The sequence below is a fragment of the Manacus candei genome, unplaced genomic scaffold, assembly GCF_025592945.1.
Source record: "Manacus candei isolate 608988 ecotype Guabito, Panama unplaced genomic scaffold, ASM2559294v1 h1tg000017l, whole genome shotgun sequence".
NCBI classification, from domain to species: Eukaryota; Metazoa; Chordata; class Aves; order Passeriformes; family Pipridae; genus Manacus; species Manacus candei.
In genome coordinates, this window is record NW_026138065.1 from 15,945,090 (window position 1) to 15,968,507 (window position 23,418).

General features: G+C 37.1%; 1 protein-coding gene across 5 annotated transcripts in view; it reads left to right on the forward strand.

Annotated features, from left to right (window-relative positions):
• SRBD1 (S1 RNA binding domain 1) overlaps positions 1-23,142 on the forward strand; it is a 122,002-nt gene extending 98,860 nt beyond the window's left edge. For all 5 annotated transcript variants that reach the window (XM_051782858.1, XM_051782857.1, XM_051782859.1 and 2 more), the window contains 5 exons: positions 3,835-3,941; positions 6,992-7,168; positions 8,972-9,124; positions 20,160-20,344; positions 22,143-23,142. In XM_051782858.1, coding sequence (XP_051638818.1) covers positions 3,835-3,941; positions 6,992-7,168; positions 8,972-9,124; positions 20,160-20,344; positions 22,143-22,432 — 912 coding nt within the window. In that variant the 3' untranslated portion in view covers positions 22,433-23,142. The remainder of the gene's footprint in view (positions 1-3,834; positions 3,942-6,991; positions 7,169-8,971; positions 9,125-20,159; positions 20,345-22,142) is intronic.
• The last annotated feature ends 276 nt before the right edge of the window (positions 23,143-23,418 follow it).

Below are 23,418 nucleotides of genomic sequence, written 5' to 3' on the forward strand. Positions count from 1 at the left end.
GGCTTTGTTTTCTGGCAAGTGATGATGAAATAAAAGTTTGCGGATTTGCACTGGACATCCTGCGGTTTGTGTCAAGTCCCTTATTTCTGCTGGCCTTAGTTTCCATACATTGGGGGTATCGATACTTTCATTGTTTGGAAACCATCATATAAAATTAAGTCCCCTGCTTCAGATTTACTGTTGCAGCCATGTGAATATTTTAATGGTAGTCGTTTCTGAGTATCCTTTTAATAAAACCTTAGTAACGTATTTGCGTGGTAAATTCAAGATATTTGAAAGTTGCACCAAAGGATGTGCTCCTACTTGTTAGACATAGGTGTCAGAGCACCTTGTGTGCTTGACTCTGAGCTTAAAGACTATACTTAACAGTTTTAGCAGGGACACCCTCATGCATAGGGATATATTCAGAGTCAGTGTTCATAGGAGGGAGAGTGTTTTATTTAGAAGGCTTTGCAGGGGATCAGCTGGTGCGACAATTTGCCACAGTGTGTGAAGGGGTCGTCAGAGGCTGTGTAGCATGAAGTTCTGCATAAGCTCACCTTGAAAGCAGCCTTGCATTTTGAACTTGGGCTTTATTTGTGTGGGTTTTATTCTGATGCTCTTAATGCAACAGTTCGTCATTCTGCCTTTACAGACCTGTTGTAGAGAGTGAGTAGCATGGCGTATGTGTGCTTCTAGTAGTGTCTGAATAATCTGATACCACCCCAGTGCATATAAATAGTACACAGAAGTATATAATACTGTCTAACCTCTGATATTTGAGAAGATGAGTGAAACTGTTGGAAAACTGGGAAGTGCACTGCACTTTAACTTTTCTGAAGTATAACCTGTTAGCAGTAGTAAGTCTTGGCAATGGTTTTGGGATAATAATGTTTTAACTGCTTTTAGAAAATAAATGCATAACACTTCTCTGCTTTGCATCAATGTAAAGAAGGGTCTAGAAATTTCTTCATCATAGCCAAAGGAAGCTGTGATTGTCAGTGGCTGCTTTTTGGGAGGCAGATTTGCCATCTGGAAAGTTTTCCTAGCTTTTGCAACTTAACATCATTCACTAGCTGAAAGGATCTTACTTTTGTGAGGTATTGCTAGCTTAGGGATTGTTAACTTAGGGAGTGTTTTATGCTTATCCTGTTCTGTCACATCTGCCCATTCACTTTATCTGTGCCTTCACATGCATGTTGTGATATGCACTCCAAGTCGTACAACTGTTATGTGTTGGAGTAATAAAGAAAAACTTGTGCACGTCTTGTTTTGTTTTTTTTAATGATGACTGGCAAACAGCAATAAAGTTAAAAGATACAAATCATCTTTGAGAGACCTGAGAACTTCTTGTCTTCCTGGTAAGAGGAATATGCAGTTGAGTATTACAGTTTTTTCAAGATGTGTGTATTCTATCACATGAATTTTGCACAAACTGTTACATCCACAAACTCAGATCTTTAGATAAATGCCAACTTTACATTTGAAACTGAGAATCTGTGAGCACTGGTCTTTCTTCCACTGGCATAAATATTTCAGGATACTTAGCTTTTGATTGTGATATATCCTTTCCTTGGTTTGCGGGGAGTATAGTTGGCTGAATTAGTATCTAGGTTCACTTTCCACAGGCTGGAAATAAAGCTTCTGCTGGATCAAATCTCTTCCAAAGAACTGCTTAGAAAAATTAGGCCAGATCAATGGATTTCCTTCTTTGCTACACCTTATGCTATAAGGCATTGTGGAGACTGCTTAATGTCTCTATTTGAATCATGTAACTGCATGTTGTTCCCTCTGTAGAATGATCATCTTAACGAATGAGACTGAAACCTAGGGAAACAGCAGTTTAGTCTTCTCTTTGCCACTGTATATTTTCTATAGACTCTATATTCTAAGCAGTTGTTTTAGACCAAATTTATTTTTAGAGGTGGCCAAGACCTGCTACAGTTAATAGACCTCGTTAATGTAACTTGTGAAACTATATCATAATCAACTTCCAAGTACTTTGGAGTCAATAGCCTTTCCTAAAAGTAGAAGGATTTGTCCTCTGCATTTTTTTTCTTCTTTTACCTGCCTTCATCACAATGAAAAAAAAAATTAAATTAGTATCTTTATCTTACAATGAACCGCAAATTAAAAATTTAGTGAAAAACCTAGCCCAGTATTTGGCAGCTGTACTTGGCAGGGAAGAGAAGATGTGGGTGTTGTTTCTCAACAGTTTTATTCTGGGTTTTGTGCTGTGTTGTATAAATACATCCTTGCAAGAGCATGCGAGCTGGAAACCTGTAGCTCTAGTATATTACACAGCTGATACCAGGAGGAGGAAAGCATATATAGAAGATCCTCATTAAGAGAAGCTGCATCTTCAGTAAGTCAGAAAAATAGAAATTTAGGACTTCATTTAAAGGTGTGGGTTTTTATTTATATTTCTTTATTCAAAAAAGAAGTTATTGTGTTGTAGTAGCAACACTTCAGTAAGTAGAAACTGATGTTTGATCTGCCAAATGTACAAGTAAACTTTGTGGCTGTAGGACCAAGACTGTGTGCAAATGCTGGTACTTATACATGTGCATATTTTTTTGCATACAGAGTTTATATAGAAGTAATATTGCTGAAATATGAGCTTCTTGTTTGTAAGTAACTTTATTATGTATCACATCAAGAAAAATACATCACATTACCTGAAATAGAGAGCTGTGAAATACACTGCCTGAAGTTTTACGATTTTTTCAGTTATTAAGCACTGCTTGATGAACTACTAGTGTTAGTAGATTGGGATTGATGCTATTGGCATGTTAAACTTAACCGTGAAATCTTTAAAAGATATGAATGACTTAGAAGGTAAAACAAAGTAGTGGATTAAGTGTTTGGTGTCTTGGCTTGGATCCAACTTGATGTCCTAAATGAATGCATCATGAAACCACAACAGATCAACCCAGATTTACATGAGTGATGTATAAGAGCCCTGAAGCTAAGCCAACATAGTGATTGAATTAGCTTCTGCATTTAGAGAGGCTTCTCCCTCCAGGTCAGACTTCTAAGCGCTGATGGGCTTGTGTGGGGATCTAGCAGTTACAGATTGAAGTATGCCTACATTTAAGAGGAAAAGAAATCTTAGAGCTTCAGAACTTTTAACTTTGACAAGTGTGACTGATTTTCTTTTCAGGAGAAAAGGGGGAAAACACTATGAACAGTAATGGAAAAACTGGAAGAATTTCCATTAGTGGTGCTTCGGTCAAGGACCTGCCAATCTTCCTAGAAGTATCTGTTCAAAATCTGAAACATTCTGTTGCTATGGGGTTGATACAGACCTTATGTATTGCCCACCTTCATACAATACCTGGCTTATTCTTTTAATAAATAATAACTATACTGTAGTGTGATGCTCATAAATTGGAAAATCTTGCAAATGTCTGTGTGTGCAGGTGCCAAAGCACAGCATTTGTGATCTTTATTTTTAAAATATTATCTTATTTTTAATAAACTGATTTTTTAAGTAAATAAATGTCAGATTAAAGACAAGACATAGGGGATGACTAGAAGCATTATTCCTTTTGAGTAATCATGTGTTTAATACAGTTTAGTTTTACAAGATGCAGGGAAATAGTTATTAAAAACAATACAGGGACATGAAGAGTGTCTTTATTCTAGAGATCTGTATCATGACAAAGATGTTGTAAATAGATACTGGAGACCTTCTAAAAATATATTCTACAATTCATATTTTTAACTAGTACCCTCACATAAGATATAGATAAGTTCCATCGACTATTTTAATAATCTTAGTGTTGTTTAGAGTTCTTATTTATGTATGCTTTGATATTTCAGTAACCTAGTATCTCCATTTTTGTTTCTCAGCATGATGTATCACAGACCTTGCTCAAAGCAACTCTGGACAGTGTGGTTGAAGAGTGTGTCAGCTTTGTTGGAGTTGATATTAACATCTGCTCAGAAATACTATTAAGGTGAGTAAAACATTTTCCTATTCCAGTAATTACATGGCTCTGGATCACAGAGTCTCTGTTTAGTCTGCCATCTGACTCAAGCTCAGCTGGAGCAAATGGCTCTTGTGTTAAACTTCCAATTACATGAAAATGACACAGTAAGACAGTATTTTACTGAATCATTAGGAGTCACTTTTTAAGGATCTGTGTTATTCTCCAGGGTAGAACTATTCTTCAGAGAAAAACAGGTATTTAAAGATTTTGAGCCAACACTACAATTTTAGAAAAACGTGATATAATTAATTTGTGTTTTTACACTGAGAAAGGGATTTTCAAATGTACTTTCTGTCTCTTAGAAGGTATTTTTATAGGTATTGCTAAGTGGAACAAGTTGTAAAAGTTGGGCGAGGAAAGGAGAAAAGGAAAGATTTAAGGGGAAACTGTTGAAAAATTTACTGATTTTTTTTTTCGGTAGTCAAGCCATGTTTACTTGGAAAATGTTCTGTACTTTATTTTTCTTGGTTAGAAAGTAAAAGCTCATTCCTTCTTGAGTGTGTAGAGTTCAGTGCGGTTTAGGTGACAAACTCTTTAGAAGAGCAAAATTGTTGGTGTCATCCTCCATAGTATGAGAGAAAGAAAAAGAATGTCCAAAATCTTGGTAGTGAAAATTATATTAGGTATCAAAGTTAGGAAAAATGTAATCTTTTACCCCCTTATCATTCTTAAAAACATCTTTTCGTATTTTGAAAGAGGGTCTCTTTCTGTTCATTCTGGTTTTATATTTTCTCTTCCATATTCTTTTTCTATATGCCCAACCCTTAGCCTGATATCTGATTTCTTCTATCTTACCTGCTTTCAAATTTAGATCAGCTTTTAATAAGAAAGCAAGCAGTACCTAAATGGCAAATGCACCCATTTTCATTCATGGAATCATAGAATAGAATGATAGAATATGCTGAGCTGGAAAGGACCTATCAGGATCATCAAAGTCCAACTCCTAGCCCTGCACAGGACACCCCAGGAATCACATCCTGTGCCCAAAAGCATTGTCCAAATGCTTGGTGAACTCAGACAGGCTTGGTGTCATGACCACTTCCCTGGGGAGCCTGTTTCAGTGCTCAGCCACCCTCTGGGTGAAAAACCTTCTCCTGATATCTGATCTAAACCTCCCCTGACTCAGCTCCATGCTGTTTCCTTGAGTCTTGTCACTGGTCACGAGAGTAAAGAGATTGGTACCTACCCCTCCACTTCTCCTCCTTAGGAAGTTGTAGTACTGTGATGAGGTCTCCTCTCAGTCTCATCTCCTCCAGGCTGAACAAACCAAGTGACCTCATCTGCTTCTTATAAGGTCTTCCCTCTAGACCTTTCACCATCCTCATGACCCTCCTTTGGACAGTCTCTAATAGTTTTTTTTATGTTCCATGAATCAAAGCCTACGTGAGCACATGCAAGAGGTGAGCATTGCCAGCCTTCTGCAGGATACAGTTATTTTGTGCACTTCAGGATAAACCATCAGCCTGAGGTGCTACAGTCTTCAAAAAATTATGAATGTGTGGTTATAGTGATAACCACGTTGAATAAGTACTTTGTGTGGTCTAGTTAACTTGGCTTACAGTGCTTATGTGCATGTGCCAGCATCAAGTTCTGGATCTAACTTGATCCTCAGCAGTTCAATTCTGCTACTCTGTGTAGGTGCACTGTAAGTTTCCCTCAGTCATGCAGTTTATGAAATTGTCACCCTAGCTAGATTGTACCATGAGCAGGGCTTTCTGCTTGTGGTTTCTGATGCTTCAAATATACTTCTTGACACATATTACACATGGAAGGGATGACAGTGCTACAGTATTTGCATTACTGGTGAGTATTGTGCTTGAAAGACTTGAGATCATCAGTGGAAAATTCTGTGAACTGTGTGATGTGCCTTTGTGTCAGTGTGCTGTGATGTGTCAGTGTAAATAAGCTGGATTTCATAATGTTTCTAAGAAATTTTTGAAGAAAATTCCATTCCTAATGATTAATATTCTGACTGTGGTTAAAGGTGTGTCCCTCCAATTTAATTCTGAGCTTTCACCAATTTTGGATTATTTTTTTAACTTTTGCTTGAGGCTTAGAATAATGGAAAGATTTTTTTCTTTTTTCTGGAGTTTTTACGATTCTTGACAGGTTTGCTGGTGGTGTTTTTCTGGAATCGGTCCATGCCATTCCGCAAACAGATCTCTGCTGCTGTTGACTTAAAGCAGTGGCATCTGATGTGGACCCTAGTGGGTGACATTTCCTTCTCTAGTGCCAGGAGTAACTGCCCACAAGAGCTCATTTCCCTCTTTCTATGATTAGCATACTCCATACACAGAAAGTTACACTCACATGTACATACAGAAAATGTGCAACAAAGCCACTGCTTCCTGAAGGAACTTGGCTAACTACTGTTGCACTTCACAGGTAAGTTCTTTGCCAGATCCAAGTTACACTCAGAACAACTCATGCATCTTGTTCCCAGCTGCTTTTTATCTCAAGAACAGCTGAGAGAAAATAAACAAGCTTTGTGGATTGGTTAAATTGTGTGAGGAAGGCAAGCTGCTCCCAGCCACTCTCTTTCTGGATAGCAGACATCAGCTCTTCATGTTGGGGCAAGATGTTTTGGTACCAGTGGAAGAGCTGAGAGGGGGGTGTTCATACAGGAACAATTTATCTGTCCTGAACTCTCCTCCCACGTTGTTTCCTGAAGAGGGCAGCTGGGGGGAAGGCCATAAGACATGACAAATTGAATTGGTGTTACAGAAATAGCCAACAGATCATAAATTACACATCCCTGGCTTACTAGTTAAGCATGTGCAAAACCATATTGCTATACTAAGTTTTGTTGACTTGAGTGGATTCCTTCCATAGAACTAAGAGAAGGGATCCTTTTTCAGATGATGCCTTTGATCTGGGTGACTTTTTGCTAATTTCTTAGCAGTTTTTAAGTTTGGTCAACCAGATTTTCTACAGAAATGTGTATCCTTGTAATGGATAGTACTTACATTAATGACCATTTGATGGTAATAAAAGTATTTTGTGAACTTTTCTCTTAGACACATTGCAGGACTGAATGCTAACAAGGCTAAAAATATAATTGAATGGCGAGAGAAGAACGGACCATTTATAAACCGAGAACAGCTCAAAGAAGTTAAAGGTTTGGGTCCCAAATCCTTTCAACAGTGTGCTGGCTTCATCAGATTCAATCAAGAATATATAAAGACCTTTTGCAGGTAATAGAGATTTTACCTATTCTGACTGAATTATCCAAAACAGTACAAGATGACTTTTTCATCTTTTGTGTTTTGTATTCAGGCTTGAGACTCGAGGAATCCTAGAACCTTGTGCTCTGAAGGACAACAAATAAACTTATTGAAGTCAGTGGTTGAAGATAGTTCTTCCTCTGAATAGTCATGACTTATTAGCCTAGTCCTCTAAGTCAGGGTTTCGATAAATTTGTAAATGTAATTTAAAATTCTGTCACTGAATTGGTAGAAGAAACTTGTCATGCAGCAGTATTGTGATCTGAGACATTAAAACTTTAGTCTTATGTTTTCAGGCATAATTTAGAGATTTGTAAATTAATTAATTTAATTTTGTAAAGATTGTTTGGCAGAACTTAATGGTAGTAAACTAGTGCGGATTTTTTGAGAGTTTAAATTCCTTAACTTGGAGAGAGGAATTTGAATAGCTGCCTGGATCAAACTCTTTCTGTGTTATACTCCTCTGCCTAGCAAGCGTGGTGCAACTGCCTTCTGTCTCAAATATGTGAGGCCTTTTCCCAAGCTCAGTTTTTCAACAGTAGGTCATGTTCATCCCTGTCATCTCATTCCCTAATTCTGTACAAAGTCTTTTCCACTTGTAACCATTCTTAGTGATCCTCTTGATCTGAAATCTTTCCTTTCTACAACTGAAAATGCCCTTTCTAGGGCAATTTCTCTTCTCCTGCCTTTCTCATTTCTCCTTCCAAAATAAAGAACTAAGAAAGGGCACAGTGGTAGCACCGCACCCACCCTTTTGCCAGTGGCTCTTCTCAAAAAATATTTTCCTGGGAAGCACATGCTGTTTTTTAGCCAACCCAATGCTCAGAAGCAATACTGTATTCCCAATTGCTGCTGGCCAAAGAGCACATGCGTAACTTCCAGGCAGGAGGTAGGCACATTAGGACTGGCTTACTGCCCAGATGGAAGGTATACAGATTGGTTGCCCATCTGGCAGGGAAGCATATGCTGCAGGCCAAATGGTGCTCACTGTAAGCACCAGAAGACCAAAGAAATTACTTCCAAGGCTGTATATGATCGATAGGTCTTACCGTGTACAGATGTGTTCTAGTGAATGCTGGAATACAAGAGAGGAAGAAAGGCTGATGGATTTTTTTTTTTTCCCCCCCAAATATTTACTGGTGAAATGTGAACATTGTTTCAGATATATTTTTTTTTTTACCTTGCTGGAGCATGATTCTAATATTGGTCAGATTCCATAAAACTTGAGAACACTGTATAACCTGAGAAATGGAGTTTGGGGCCAAATAAAGCTCTAACACCATCGCCTCCAGAACCTTTCTTGTGGGTCCAAGTGACAAAATAAAAACTTTTGAAATGGATTTCAAGAAGATTTCATTTTTGTCCTTTCTAATCATGTTGGTGGCTGTAGAGTGTTGTACGAAATACTTCGTGTGCTTTCTACTTAAGTGAACAAATAGTGGTTATTTTAAAAATTGATATGGAAAGAGAAAGTTTTGTCTGCATTTCTGTCAACAGTTGATGAGTAGAATCCAAAGGACCAGTGCTAGTTCCAGGTCCTTCAATGTGCTCTGTTTTGTCCTCCAAAAGCAGGGACTACTTGTGGTTTAGGAAACAAACAAAGAGGTATGAAAGGAGTGTTTACAGTAGGAATCATTGATGCCTTTACTATATTCTAAGCAATTTTTTTATTTAAGAGAAACTTCAGGGGAAAAAGTATGTTGGTTTCATGCGGGGACACTGGCCTAGGTCATCTTCATTGAGAATGACATGTCCATTTTTGATTTCTGGCAGTAATAAGAAAACTGAACTTGGAAGTCGTGCACTTTTGACGAAAGCAGGTGCTCTGGGTAAAAAGAAGAGTAAACCAATACCATGTGCCTGGCGACAGCCCAATCCTTTGGACCAAACTTGTATTCATCCAGAATCTTACAACCTTGCAGTGAGGTAAGTAGTGGGAAAGCTTTTGAAGCATTGGCAGCATCAATTTTTAAAATGAAAGTACTGGTTTTTCTGTCAACAGTCTGCTCAGCCTTTTGAGACAGGAATACTTATTTTAATTTGATGCTTTCTCCTCTTTCTTCAAGAAGAAGGAGACGTGTATGCTTCAGACACATGTGAGCAAGTATCATTACTATGAGCCTTTAAAATTGAATTCTGATATTGCGAGATCTAATTAAGATGTATATATGAAGTTCCCACGTACATGAACACCATGATTGTTTTACTGAGTCACTGTGATTGTTTTACTGAGTGACCTTTGGCTAAAAGAAGAGAATGGTTTTCGTGTAAGTCAGAAAAAGGTAATTAGGAATTCATGAGTGCCTCTGGTTAGGATGTACTGTGGCTGGTAAATCCTGGTATAAGCTGTGATCTTTTCTGTCGACCCTGGATGAAACTGAACTCTTTCCTCTCCAGAAAATTTATCACCTACCACAAATGAGTGTATATTTATTTTTAAAGTGATTTATGCTGAACAGGTTCTTTTCTTAAAAAGTGCTGGAGCCAGTAGCCAGATGCTTTAAGATTCTTACGATCTCTGTTGAGAATACTGTTCCTGAAGAAACAAACTCATGCTTCCTGTTTTATAAACAAAACCATCCTTAAACCTCATGCTGAATTTTTGAAAAAGTTGTACAGGACCTTGCATTTTCAGGACACCTTCCCTTCAGGGCGTGCCCTGTTCTCTCTTCCTGTATGTAGGTCTCCGTACTTTCCTTCTGCTGCTAGGCATGCAGTGCACTTTTGCTTCCATCCTCTCCCTGCCACAGTTCATTCTTTTTTTTTTGTGCCTGATTCTAGGACCACCATGCAATTTCCTGCTAGAGTCCATGCCCATTGTGCAGTGTGGAGGTAACTGTTTTCTCCTTTTCCATGACCATTTCCCTTTTTTTTTATTTACGCATCACCATTTTTTACTAATTCTCTGCCCTGTGCGTAGCTGTGGAAAAAAAATCAGTCAAGGTCCTGATCTTAATGATCTTATGTTTGGTAAACGACTTATAGGATGAACATTCTGGTCACCCCAACTGGAGATTATTGAGTTGTGTGAGTTAATGTGCAAAATGAATATAAATCGGTTATTCAAAACTAATTTTGATTTTCAGTATTAAGTTTCATTCAATTTAAATTCCAAGTACTCAGGTTTTGGTTTTTAGCTTTCCAGCCCTTGTCTGCTAATAAAATACTCAGTGAAGTGTTCACAATGTTACCAGCTTCATTTAAAGGCTGATGTGGAAAGATTGTTTCAAGTAGCAGAGAAGTATATCCAGTTAATGGTGGAATACTGCAGGAATTTACCTACATACAATATTGTCAGAAAATAAAGAATTGGTACTTGGTTTCCAGAGCAGCACAGGTTACTTTTATATCTCAAGTGGTGAATGGGGTTATTACTGCATAGGGTAGGACAGATATTCACATATACAGTTGAAATTCTGGAGACAATTTTAGTATATATCATAGATCATATAACCATGATTTGGAATTTGACTGGGAACCCAGGATTAGCACTATTAAAAAAACAGAATAAAGAAAATTAATGAACACAGCTTTTACATCTCAACCAAGATAGTGGTTTGAGTCACAAGCTTATACAGGTTTCAGGGAGGAGGCTGGCACCTATTGCACAGCCAACACTGCTTAGAACACTTGCTGATTCTTCAAATGTGCTCAAGTTCAAACTCATGGGACTTCTAAGCCATTGCAGAAGTATTACATGGCTGAAGACCAGTGTTACCTGTCATGCCATCCCTCTTTGGCTAATGCAATTGTTTTGCAGTAAGTTTCCAGCTGTGCCAGTGTCTCTTCTGTTTCTCACCAAACACTGTCTTCCTAGACTGAATTTTCAGGTGAAGTGTTTAGGTCCAAATGTGTGTTGCAAATATTGTACCATACAGAGTTTTTTTGGGGGGTAGGGGTTTTTTTGTTTTGTTTTTAATGCAAAAGATTTTCAGTTGATTACAAAACAAATATAAAACAACAGTTACAATATTTGCCAATGAAACACCAAAACTAGTAGGCATAGCATCTGTCTGTAACTAACTGAAACAGTTTTTTGTTTTCTTTGGGCTCTTTCTCTGTTGTCTGACTTCTTACATTTATGAGTACCTGTACATGTAGTGCGATGTGTGGAGAAAAAAAGTCTCAAAGTGCTTTCTGGGCTTTCTATGAATGTACTCTGTGTTCAACAGTATTTGTATTTTTGTTTTTCTTGCAATCAAAAGACAGTTTCCCTAAAAGCTTGTTAAATATGGAGGTGATAGCTTTTATGGTATAGATTGTATGAATATGCATCAACTTGATATCACAAAATGGTGTGGGGAAGGAGGCAAATTTTTTCTTTGCAAATAGCTGTTTCAAGAAAAGAAAACACAGCTCTGAAACAAACTGACAAAAACCAAGAAGTGTAGTGTTAAAAATTGACACTGGTGACATAAGGGCTAAATATAAACCAGGCATCCTCCCCTCAAGCAACTAATGCTATAATTTAGCAATGATTATATATTTTAGATGACTTTTCAAAAAAAAAAAATATGAGCTGTTAAGCTTCTTAGAACTTACGAAAATGGCTTTCCAAACCTTTTTTTCCCCTGCCTAAATATGAATTAAGAAAAAAATTCTACCAGGAATTCAGACTCCACGGAGAAGTCAGTCCAAAGCTTATTGGTGCTGTTGACAAGTTTTGCTGACAGACAGTGGATGGGAATGGGCTTGTAATTCCCTTTTGCTGAGCCTACCTTCATGAGAAAGCTTTTGAGAGCCTGAAGATCAAATCATGTTCATGGTGTTGGTTTGAGGGGTCTTACTGAAATTAGCCAGCATCTGAAGGTCTTTTTTAAATGTTAGAATTAAACTAGGTTGAAACTTAACTGATAATTCTTATATCTTAAATTAAAACGCATGAGAAAAATTTAGACTGTTAGATGTGAGTATTTAATACATAAAATTTTAAACAAAGTACATTTTAAAGGAATTCTGGTGCTTTACTCCTATAAAAGTCTTTCTTTTTTCTTTTTCTGTGCTTACGCAGAACTTTGTCAGGGACCATGTCAAGTTCACAGGTGCTAGAAAAGGGCAGAATTGTTGTCTTGAAGGATGTGAGCTGATTTGATTCAAGGCATCAAAATACAGTATTTTGTACCTCTTGCCACAAAAATTAAGATGTATGGAATAGCTACTGCATAAATGAGTCATAAAGGCTTTCTCATGCAAGGTCTACCACATCTTGCTATGAGAAAGTAGTTTGTGAAAGTTTTATTGGATTAAAAGTTTTCATTGAAAATGGCATTTATTTTTAAATTAAATAAACCAGTGATTTTTATCCACTGCTTATAGCCAAATTACCCAGAGGCAGCAACCCACATTACAGATTTATGACATGCAAAATTATCAGTTTTAAAACAATGTTTTTGAGGGATAGAAATTCACCAAATTTGAAACCACTAATTTTCTTTTTCAGAACTATTTTGTATCTTGAAAAGCCAATCTGTTAAAAAAAAATACAGTTAAAAGAATTACTCCCAAGTGGTGATTTTGGTTGCCAAACTTCAGGCTGTAGCCAATTTTTATGGCTGAATTAGAAACCCCTGAAAAATAGGGTTTTTATAATGGAAACACTGATGTAATCTTTACTGCAGTGGCACAAATGGTGCTGGTATGATTGATTTATGGCATTTAAGCATCTTAACTAAAAATCTGTGCAATTTCTTTAAAATAATTGGAAAACATCCTACTGGTGATTTAACACACTCTGCAGAAGACCAAAACATTTTTGTTCATGGTTTCCACGCTGTCAGAGCTTGGCTTTGTCATATGCAGTGATCAAGCTTATGAACACCTCTAAATATTTTGAATCAGAGTTTCCTAAAACCTCAAAACTTTATAGACAGCCTATTTTTCTCCAAAGCAGAACTGTACTTTAAGTTTCTTAAAAGTCTGTATGTGAAAACCAGTTTATAGTGGCAGAATCTTCTACAATCACCACAATTAATACAATATGTAGAGCATATCCAATTTCTTGGTACATATTGTAAAAGAATTGGTAGGAAAACCGAGGAAACATTTAGGAAGTCCCCAAAAGTTACAACCAGGTTATACTTATAAACCAAAATGTTGGAAAGAAAATGCAGTGTTGTTTCTTTGTTCTGTCAGTCTGCTGGGTGCTGTTGGTTTCATATGACTGAATTTTAACATTTGCTGATTTTTTTATTTAAATCTCATAAAAATGATTTTTGCTAAAGGTTGGCACTCAGAATGTGTTTTTGCTGCTCACAGTTTGCAGCATCTGGCAGACAGGTTGTATTTTAGCCTGACGTAGAAATACTTTGCAAGTATAAAAGACCTAAAGCTCTGATTTAGAATAATGCAGGTGAGGATGTTCCTTGTGCCTGGTAGAGGAAAGTCCTGCTCACTGAGTTTGGTTATGCCTTAAGAAGAGTTTTGGATATATTGAGCAGAGTGACTTGCAGTGAAGATTCATGTCTGTGAATGCTGCTTGATACCTTGTCATGTCATGTGATGCTGCTTGATATCTCCAGCAGGACTTCAAAATACCAGGAGAATTCAACAAGCACTCATTCATGTGCTTTTTCTTCACTGAAGTTAAACATTTTGATTTGGCACTCGTTTCAGCAAGGCATTTATGTTGAAAACCTGTTATATTCCATCATAGGCAGATCAATTGTATTTCAGATATCTCTGGTGTTTCTAGTATTCTGCATGGGTGAATGTAACAGCTGATCCATAGCTGAAAAACTACATTTGCTAACTTTGAAGGCAAGTACTGGCACATATGAAAATGCAGAAGGAAAACTGCTGATGAGGCCACCGAAAGAAAGAGGACTTCCTTACTGCCCTTTATGCTACTGGACACTTGTCCTTTGATGGCATTTCCAGCTCTGTCAGGCTGGCTTGCCTCTGATCAGGTCCCTTAGTTGTCACTGAGCAACTGAGGCAATGCTTAAGAGGAATAGAAGTCGGGGGGAATAGTTACTTGGTGTAAAACAAATTGCTGTATTCTATTTAACAATGTAGTCTACATGTGAGTATTTTACAGAGGATAGGAGCTGGTGCTGTAGTAGGATGCCTTTCCTTAAATTCACTAAGAGGTCATCAGAAACATCGTTTGTCCGCTTCAATGAGACTGTAGTTACATGTACACACACGTGTGTGTATTTAAGCTATTTAATGTGCATAATAATATTTAATAAAGTCTTACATTTCTTTTAAAAAAATCTTGAAAAAGTGAAGCTCAGTCAACTAAGGAACCTTTATCATTATTTCCATTAAGAAATGGCTAACCCTAATTAGGGGGAACACTTGCAGAATTAGGGCCACTAAGTCTAATAAATAATAGAGTGTATTCATCACTTTAGAATGCCAGTTCATTCACATGGGTTTACTACTAACTTAGCTGGATTTTCAGAGGGCATATTTTTGACAGTTATCTTGTCAATAAACAGAAGAGCAGAAAAGACTTTCACTAATTGCCATCCAATAAAGACTATTTAAAACTTTCATGTGATGTAAAATACAGTTAACAAGAATGATTAGAAGAACTTAGAAATAACAAAGAATTATGCTCCAGTTACACTATAAATATTTGACCCATAAATCAAATGACATTTTTTTAATTTGTTGAAATTTTTGGAACTTACATGATTTCCCACTGGTTGCATTTAAAAAAAAAATATGGGAAAAAACTCCACAAGACCTTTTTAATGGAATTATCTCCTATAACTGTAGTACTAGTTCTTTGTGGATAGCTAATCATGTTTCACTATTTTGTATCTCGGGTTACGCTCCAGTTATGTGATATATCAGTAGTCATGAAAACAGCTAACAACAGTGTACCTAATAGTATGGTAACAAAGTGGCTGTGCTGCAGTGTAACTGTGTCTGAATTTCTTTTCTGATTTAGAAACTCATTGTTTCTTAGATTTATACATTCAAAATGTCATAAACTGAGGGTTTTCTGGCCTTCTGCATGCAGTCAAATATTAATAATTTATGCATTTGGGAAAAAATATACTGGTTAAATAACCTTGTCTGGCTAAACCACATAAGTAGTTTTAGATATGTTTGAAACTTTAGCTTTCTGTGTCTAGCAATTAATTACAGAGAGTAATGTACAAATATTGTTTGATATATAATCTGCATCAGTAGTCAAAAATTGAGGATCTCTGTCACTCGTGAGAACAAGGGCAGTCAACATCTGCATTATACAAATAATGCTTTTGCACTTCAAAACATTACTAAAACGTGTCTGCATAATTTGTTTGCTACTGTCATAAATGTACATTTTACCTAACAAAGTGCATGCTGATGCGAAGTTGTTTTGTTTTCAAAGTGATTATGTTGCTTTACCATTAATTCATGTGTGCACTGTGACAAGATGTAATGGCATATCATGTTGCTGTAATGTAATGAATCCAGTACTCCCAGCTCTTAAGTCGTGTTGCTGGAAATGATTACATAAAACAGAAATGACTGTGACTAAAGCCCTTGCAAAGCTTTTGAACTCCTGCACATTATAAGAAGCTTTTCAGGGAGGGTTAGAGTAACTTCTTAAAAATTTACTGGAGGCTTCCCTTGGTAATATTTTTACTCTTTTCTGTCTGTTTTTTGCATTCTACCAAAATTTGCATTATCTTTTAAGCATTGCAAGGACTGTGCTGTAATTTTGTGCAGATGTGTATGTTAAGTGAACATGATGTGCTTATTTGTTACATTTATGCTACTTTTCTTTCTTTATCTGGGTAAGATGGATGAAATTATGTATTAAATGAAAACATCAGTGACTTATCCATGACCATTCTCTGCAGGTCTTGTAAGACTGCAGAGATTGCTTTTAAAACTAAGGTCATTGCAGAGGTTTCTGAGTATCCTCTAAATCTCAAAACCATAAAACTCAAAGATCTAAACCAGTTAAATTTCACTCTGTTCTGACTCTCCTAAGACTCTGGTAGCTTTTATCTGAGTTGATGTATATTATGCAGAAAGTTCACTATTTACTCAGATACTCAGCATTTGAGGAAGTGAGAGTAATATGTCTTATAAAAATTACCTCACTTCAGAAAAAAATCTCATCTTTCCCATTTCTGTTAACTTTTCTTTAGGTCTTATCTTTGTAGTAGATAAACACAGCACTTGAACTACTGCAACATATTATTTATTTCATATATTTAGGCAGGAAAATAGTTGAAGGGCTTTCATTTTTGCACAGATCATTCATGTTCCTATGTTGTGCAGCTGGAACTGTCAATTACAAATAGGATGAGATATTTTAAGGACTGTAGTGATATAGTTTAACTTTGCGAAGATCAAAATATGTAAATTAAGGGAAACCTCTCTTTTCCCACATGACCATATCCCAGTCTTATTACCAACTATGTCCCTTTTTTTCTGACTTCGGAGTTGTTACTTTTGTTGTTACTGTGACCTTGAAATAACTCTTGAAGGAAGTTGTTGGGTTGCTTTTTTTAATAAGGAAACATTTAACTTTGTTCTTAGCAATGACACTTAAAAATAGAAATGATCAATATAATGCACCACTGTTCAATCAGGGATGTGTGCTTTATACTGATTTTTTTTTTTATTCCAAGTACCCGCAGGCTATGTTCATTTCAATGAAAATGATACATTAAATATATAACTGGATTCAACAGTATTTTTAAAATTACCTGCATCTGTAATCACTGAGTTGCTTTAATTTGGAAATACTTTAATACATAGTTTTTACCAAAACCTATCCTTGAAATGTGAGAATTTCCAAAGTAAAAATAATATTGGTTCTTATAAAGAGTATTTCTTCTGTATGTATGTGCATACTGGGCTCTGTTACAGTGCTCTGTTCTGCCTATAATATGTACCTCATAATTCTGAAATATCCTTAACAAAATACTTGATTTTTGGAGCATTAAAATTCTGTAGAAGTTGGTGGGACTTCTCCTGTACTTAGACTTGGGCAGATGTTTAAGCATCACCTTCAGGTAGGGCCAAAATTTTATTGTGAGCAGTAACCACATTAATAAGTTATTTGCACAACTGTAATTGATAACATAGGGCCCAAACCTACCACCCTTGCCTAGATGAGGAATCCTTTTCTATATCAAATTGATAATTTGGGATTTCTGGAGGGTAGTGGTGGCAGGGGAAGGACCAGGAGGCTGAAATGTCTTTCATGAATAGTAATTGAAGGCTCAGGCACCTGGGTTGTGTCCTGTTTCAGGCTGGTTTTCTTGCAGTGGTGTGCACATAGCACCATTCACTCTGATTGCATTATCCACACATTTGTCAGTTTTGTATGTAACAGGGTTTTTTTAATATATGGTGCTGGCTGTTCCATGTGGTTGCACTTACTAGTGACCAATCCCACCCCGTCATTGCTTTACAAAGTGAACGCGCTTCTGCGAAATTCTAATGGTGAGAAAATGTTACTTGGATGTACTCAAGCTGAGTTTCCATTTGAAGTGAAATAAAGCCAAGTATGTGAGTGTCAGCAAACTTGTTTATAGGGGTGGGTGGTAAAGCATACATTATTTAGAAGGTTGAGTCATGAGGCTGGTCGGGTTTGTCATGTTACATCTGGCATGTCAGTCAAAGCTAGGGCAGCTGCCGCCTGTCACTAGTGCTCTGGTGGGGCATTGTCCATCCATCAGTGTAAGCAGCCAGCAGCCTCCAGTATTTTTGGGACGAGTCCTTCACCTGGGCCTATGCTCATTTTCAGTATTATCATTGCAACCACTTTTGATGCTCTTTTGAGATTGAAAGAAAATGGCTTCATAGAATGTCTGATTTTTTTCATATATATTGTTAGACAAAATATTTGAGTAGTAGTGGTGGTTTTTTGTTAGTTTGCAGGAAAAAAATGCACTTAATATTATAAATAATTTTGCATTTAATATTATAAACCATTTTGCATCTGTTTTGTTACGTACCTTGCTTCAAAACCACCTTAAACTAGTTTAAAAAGTGGTGTCAACAGTTGAAATACAGTCAAAACAAAATTCAGTTAATCCTGAGAACAGCACCATTCCCTGAGTCCTTATTAATTTTCTTCTTCATACATTGCCATAAGAAAGGTGTGTATGCACTAAAAACTTTAATATGAAAATTATCACTATTAAATGCAAATCTTTGTGTTTGAGCAACCAGTACACTTAAATCACTGTGCTTGCACTCGAACTCAGTGTAGAAGTGGAAGTCCTGACAGCCAGTTGTAACAGATGTTACATCCTTTTAGAACATATGTTCCTCCTTTTAGTGAAATTAGTGGACATTTTTAAGCTAAGCTTTGCCCTTATGCTCAAAGATTAATTTTGTGATTTACTGAAAGTCAGATATTACTTTAATTATGTTTCTTCAATTTATATTTTCTCAAAAAGAAATTTAGTTCTGTATTTCAGTCCATGTAACTTTTTATTGCTCACCAGCTGAAATAATCTCAGTTGGGTTCCTTGGGTTAAAAAAGAGAAAACAAACAAAAAAAAAAAAACAAAAAAAAAAACAAAAATAAAAAACCCCACTGGGTCTCCTGATAAAAGAAATACTAGCCTCAGGTTTTGATAAAAAACACAGCAGGTATTTTGGGGGATGGGAGGGGGAGAAGGTTGAGTACCAGGGGCTTCTGCTTTCTTAAGAGAGCTGGAATGTCTCCTGCCAAGTGCAGGGCATGAACCTGCTGGTCAGCACTTCTTTTGAGGCTGGTAGTTTACACCTGTTGTGAAGCAGGATAAGGATAGAAAGGAGAGATCTCTTTTAGGAATTTGGAAGGAACATTTACTCGGACTCTGCAGGACAGGGTCAATAATTCTACCTGTCTGCTGTGGTGGAAAACACGCAAAAAAGTATGTGCCTCTGTCCCAAAGTAAGGAACATGATAAAGCAGGGTAGAAGAGGCTTATTCATGGTGAGATGCAGATCAGGGCAGCAGGACAGACAACTGAAGCATCTACTGAGAAAAGAAAAAATTGCTTTATTTAGTACAATTTGTCCTAGCTTCTATGAGCTGCATCCTCATTTTCATTCGTTGATATCCATTAAAGTCTTGGTGTACATTTTCAAGTCTTTCAGTGAAATAAGGATGTTTATTCAGTGATAAATAAACATTGTCTAAGGCATCACTGCTGATAAGGATGGGGTCTGCATGTGAATTTTTGTCTTCTCTTCTCTGTGCTTCTCAGACGTGTACTAACATGGCAGAATTAAAAACCTCAGTAATTGTGTTTGGGTTTTCTTCTTTTGTTTAAAAAAAAAAAAAGGGATCACAGGTCAAGTCATAGTTATTTTAAAGTATTTCTTTTCAGCTTTTTACGTGCCAGTCCAAATTTGTCTCAATTTGCAGTGTGGGTATATATGTGACAATAAGAAAAGATAAGTGTGTTTGCAGTGTGTGAATACTTTGACTCGATGACTACCTAGTTTCTGAAAAACTAATTGTTCTTAATCATGGAGTTCATAGACAAGGGAAGTATTTTATATGAAGTTTTAAAGTTGGGTTATAGATTCTTCATATTAATTTAATATTTTGAATGTTCATTGTTGCTTAACTAAATGGCCATTCATTTTAATTTGAATGAGAGTGACAATAAAAATGACAGTGTTATGGAACTCTCACTTATTTCTAGGGAACTTTCGTGGTGAAAGACATCTTTCAGTCATAATGAAATGTGGTTTTATCGTGAGATTAAATCATTGATCTGAGAAGAGATTTATTTACACTTTAAAATTTTGCTTCTAGTTTTATAATCTATTCCAGAAGATACATGAATACGGATAGACTCTAAGTTTCCGTTTATGTGCCAGATCAGTGATGAGTTGAGAGGATATGGACTTGAGAAACTGTTCACTGTTCATGTTTTTTATCAAAAATTTTGTTCATGCATCAATGAAAAAGTAATTAAAAGCCCTAAATAGAGCAAAGGTTCAGTTCCCACTAAAGGATGTTTCTAATCTCTCTATCTTTGTTTGAATTTCCCAGGTTTTTATCCTTGATTGGAGGAAACGCAAATGACATAGGAAAATCGGATATGCAGCAAAAAGTAAAAGCAGTAATTGAAAGGGAAGGACTGGAAGGCACAGCCAAAAGGCTGAATACCACAGTGCACACACTGCAGCTGATCATTGATGGTCTGACTCAGCCTGAAGGCTATGACATTCGTACAGGTAAACCTTGGTTTGGAAGGCTGTAATCTCAGTTTGATTGTTCTACTTACCAGTTTTAAAACAGCATATTTTCTTCTTCTAAAGCAGTAGTAGATTTTCATGGACATGAAACTCCATTTCTTTTCTCAGGCAAGGTAAAGGTTATATCATAGTCAGATGTTTCTTTCCAATTCTGTAGGTAAGGAGTGTGAATCCTGTTTAAATCACGGCATTTTCAGCCATAGGAAGGGGAGTTGTATGGCTGTTAACAAATGAAATAGTTTCAATATGTTAACTCTATGCTGATTAAATCCGTGTTGGCTCTCCATCACAGAGGAGAATGCTGAGACCAAGGTGAAATAGTAATAAAGTTCTGTGGGGCAGTAATATAGTAGTGTGTAGTTCTGCTCTTTTATTGCACTAGTTCTTGGTGACAAGTGTAACTGTAGCACGTGGCTCATGACCTACCTTAGTTAAAACCTGCAGTAGAACTGAACAGTTTGAGGTGGAGGAGAAGAAAGTTGAGGTAAGTAATGAGGTAAAACATCTGGAGATGCTGTCGTTTAGTGCAACTTACAGCTGGATTCTCTTACGACAGCAAGAGATAAAGGTAGGCAGCGAAGATGCAGGCTTGTAATAAATAATAAACTTATGCTTATAAAAACCCAAACCAATGTTTCTACCTCCCTTTTTTGGGTTCATTAATAGTTTCTGTGCATATTTTATAAATATTTCCCACTAGCTGTCTTGAAAATGTGTATTTTCTATGTCTCGTTTTGTTCTGGTGGTCTGTATAATAGGATAGACTATTAACATAGGGACACAAAAACAAAAGGGAATCCTTGGTGGAAATATTAATATTTTGCTGATCTAGTACATTCAGTATCACTTTAGACAAACTCCATGACTGGAGTGGACAGCCTAGTTCATACACTTGTACAACCATATGAACTTCTCTATCGAGAGTTCTTCCTGTGGGGTGCAGTTCTTCATGAACTGCTCCAGCGTGGGTGCCTTCCACAGGGTGCAGTCCTTTAGAAACAGACTGTTTCAGTCTTGGTCCCCAATGGGGTCACAAGTCCTGCAAGAAAACCTGCTCCACCATGTTCTTCTCTTTCCACGGGTCCACAAGTCCTGCCAGGAGCCTTCTTCAGCATGGGCTTCCCATGGGGTCACAGCCTTCTTTCAGTCATCCAGCTGTTCTGGTGTGGGGCCCTCCACAGGCTGCAGGTGGATCTTTGATCCACCATATGGCTCCATAGGCTGCAGGGAGACAACCTGCCTCACCATGGTCTCCACCGTGGCGGGCTGCAGGGGCAACTGGTGCCTGGAGCTCCTCCTCCTTCTTCCCTGACCTTGGTGTCTGCAGAGCTGTTTCTCTCACGTGTGCTCACTTCTCTCTCTGGCTGCAATTGCTGTTGCACAGGGGGGTTTTCCCCTAAATACATATCCCAGAGGCACAATCATTGATGGGCTCGACCTTGGCCAGCAGTGGATCTGTAAGCAAATAAAAGAGAGTAAAGAATCTTTCAGTCACTAGCTACTATACAACACACTTCTGATCCCCTCATGATAGTTTCATACCGTGGAGTCACTGTACTCATTATTCCATTAATCAAAGTCTTTTAAAGTGATAAATAAAATACAAGAAATAAATTGTTTATCACAAATAGGTCTTTATTTAAAAAAGGTTCTGAAAGCAGTACTTGGGACCTTAGAGCTACCTTGGGAGGAGTTCTTATCATCTGGAAACAACTCAGAAACCTTAGAAACCCTTTTTCTCCGGAGTCTTACTTGTGTTTCTTGTTTCTTATAACAGATTTTGATAAACCTGATTTCAAGAGAAGCATAGTGTGCTTTGAAGACTTAAGTGTTGGTGCTGTTCTGACTGGAAAAGTTGAAAATGCGACGCAGTTTGGAGTTTTTGTTGATATTGGTGTGGGAAGAGCGGGTTTGATTCCAGCGCGAAACATAACTGAAGCAAAACTTTCTAAAGTGAAGAAGAGAAGAAGCCTCGGCCTCGGTCCTGGAGAAAGAGTTGAAGTTAAAGTGCTTAATGTTGATATTCCTCGATTGAGGATAACGTTGGATCTTATTCGTGTTTTATGAGAGGGTTTTCAGTGACTGAGTGTTCATTTTAAAGGATTATGTAAATGAGTAATGTCAGCAAGGTTCTGGAGATGGAGGCGTTTAATGAGAGTGTTGAAACCTTCAGCCTTTTTTTTTCTTTCTTTATTTCGATTTAGGTTTTTCCACATTTCATTAATCCTTTCTGTTAATAATTGGTAGAACAGTTTTTTGGATTACCTCCAAACAACCTTGTTATTTTGTCTGCAGACCAAATGAAATTCCAGTGGGCTGTCAGACAGATCTCTTATCTGTTGTCTGTGCAAGTTTTGCTGTCTTAATCTTTAGTCAATACTGCATGAGCAGACACATTTACAACTCTCTTTCCAAAAAACAGCCATTCAGTTTGCCTGTTTTGTGGTTGAGAGTCTCAAAGAGGGCACCTAGGAGAAAAAAGTGATCTTTTTAAGCTAGGTGGTCATGACATTGCTTGAAAAGTAGACTGAAAAAAGAGCATCTGCTAAGATTATTGATGGTTCAGAAATATTCAGCTTTAATTTATTTGACCAACATTATAGGAGGTCTGTTTACCTGTATTGTTTTTGCTTGTTCAGTTATCATTGATTAACACAGTTGGGTGTACCTTGGAGTTTAAGGAAGTTTGCTTAGAAGTGTCAAAAGACGTTTATGTTGTTCTACTCTTGGGCAAAATAAAAACACTTCTGACCATCTTTTGTCAGTGTACTGTTCTACAAGTGATTTAACAGTCCTAGTTATCTTTCTTTCCAACATGTTGTCAATCAGTAACACTTCAACTTAAGGATGCAGCTTGTGAGGATGCACTTGCCTGACCCTTTGAACATTATGCACTTTCCTGAGCTGTAATACCAGACTACAGCCCATGGCCTGATGTTGCTCTGTCTTGGATTCCTTCAACTTGACATTAATGTTTTTTCCATCTTTGATATAATGTATTTTTCTGCCTGTTCTGAGTGGAGAATAATTTTTCAACACGTGTTTTCACAGCC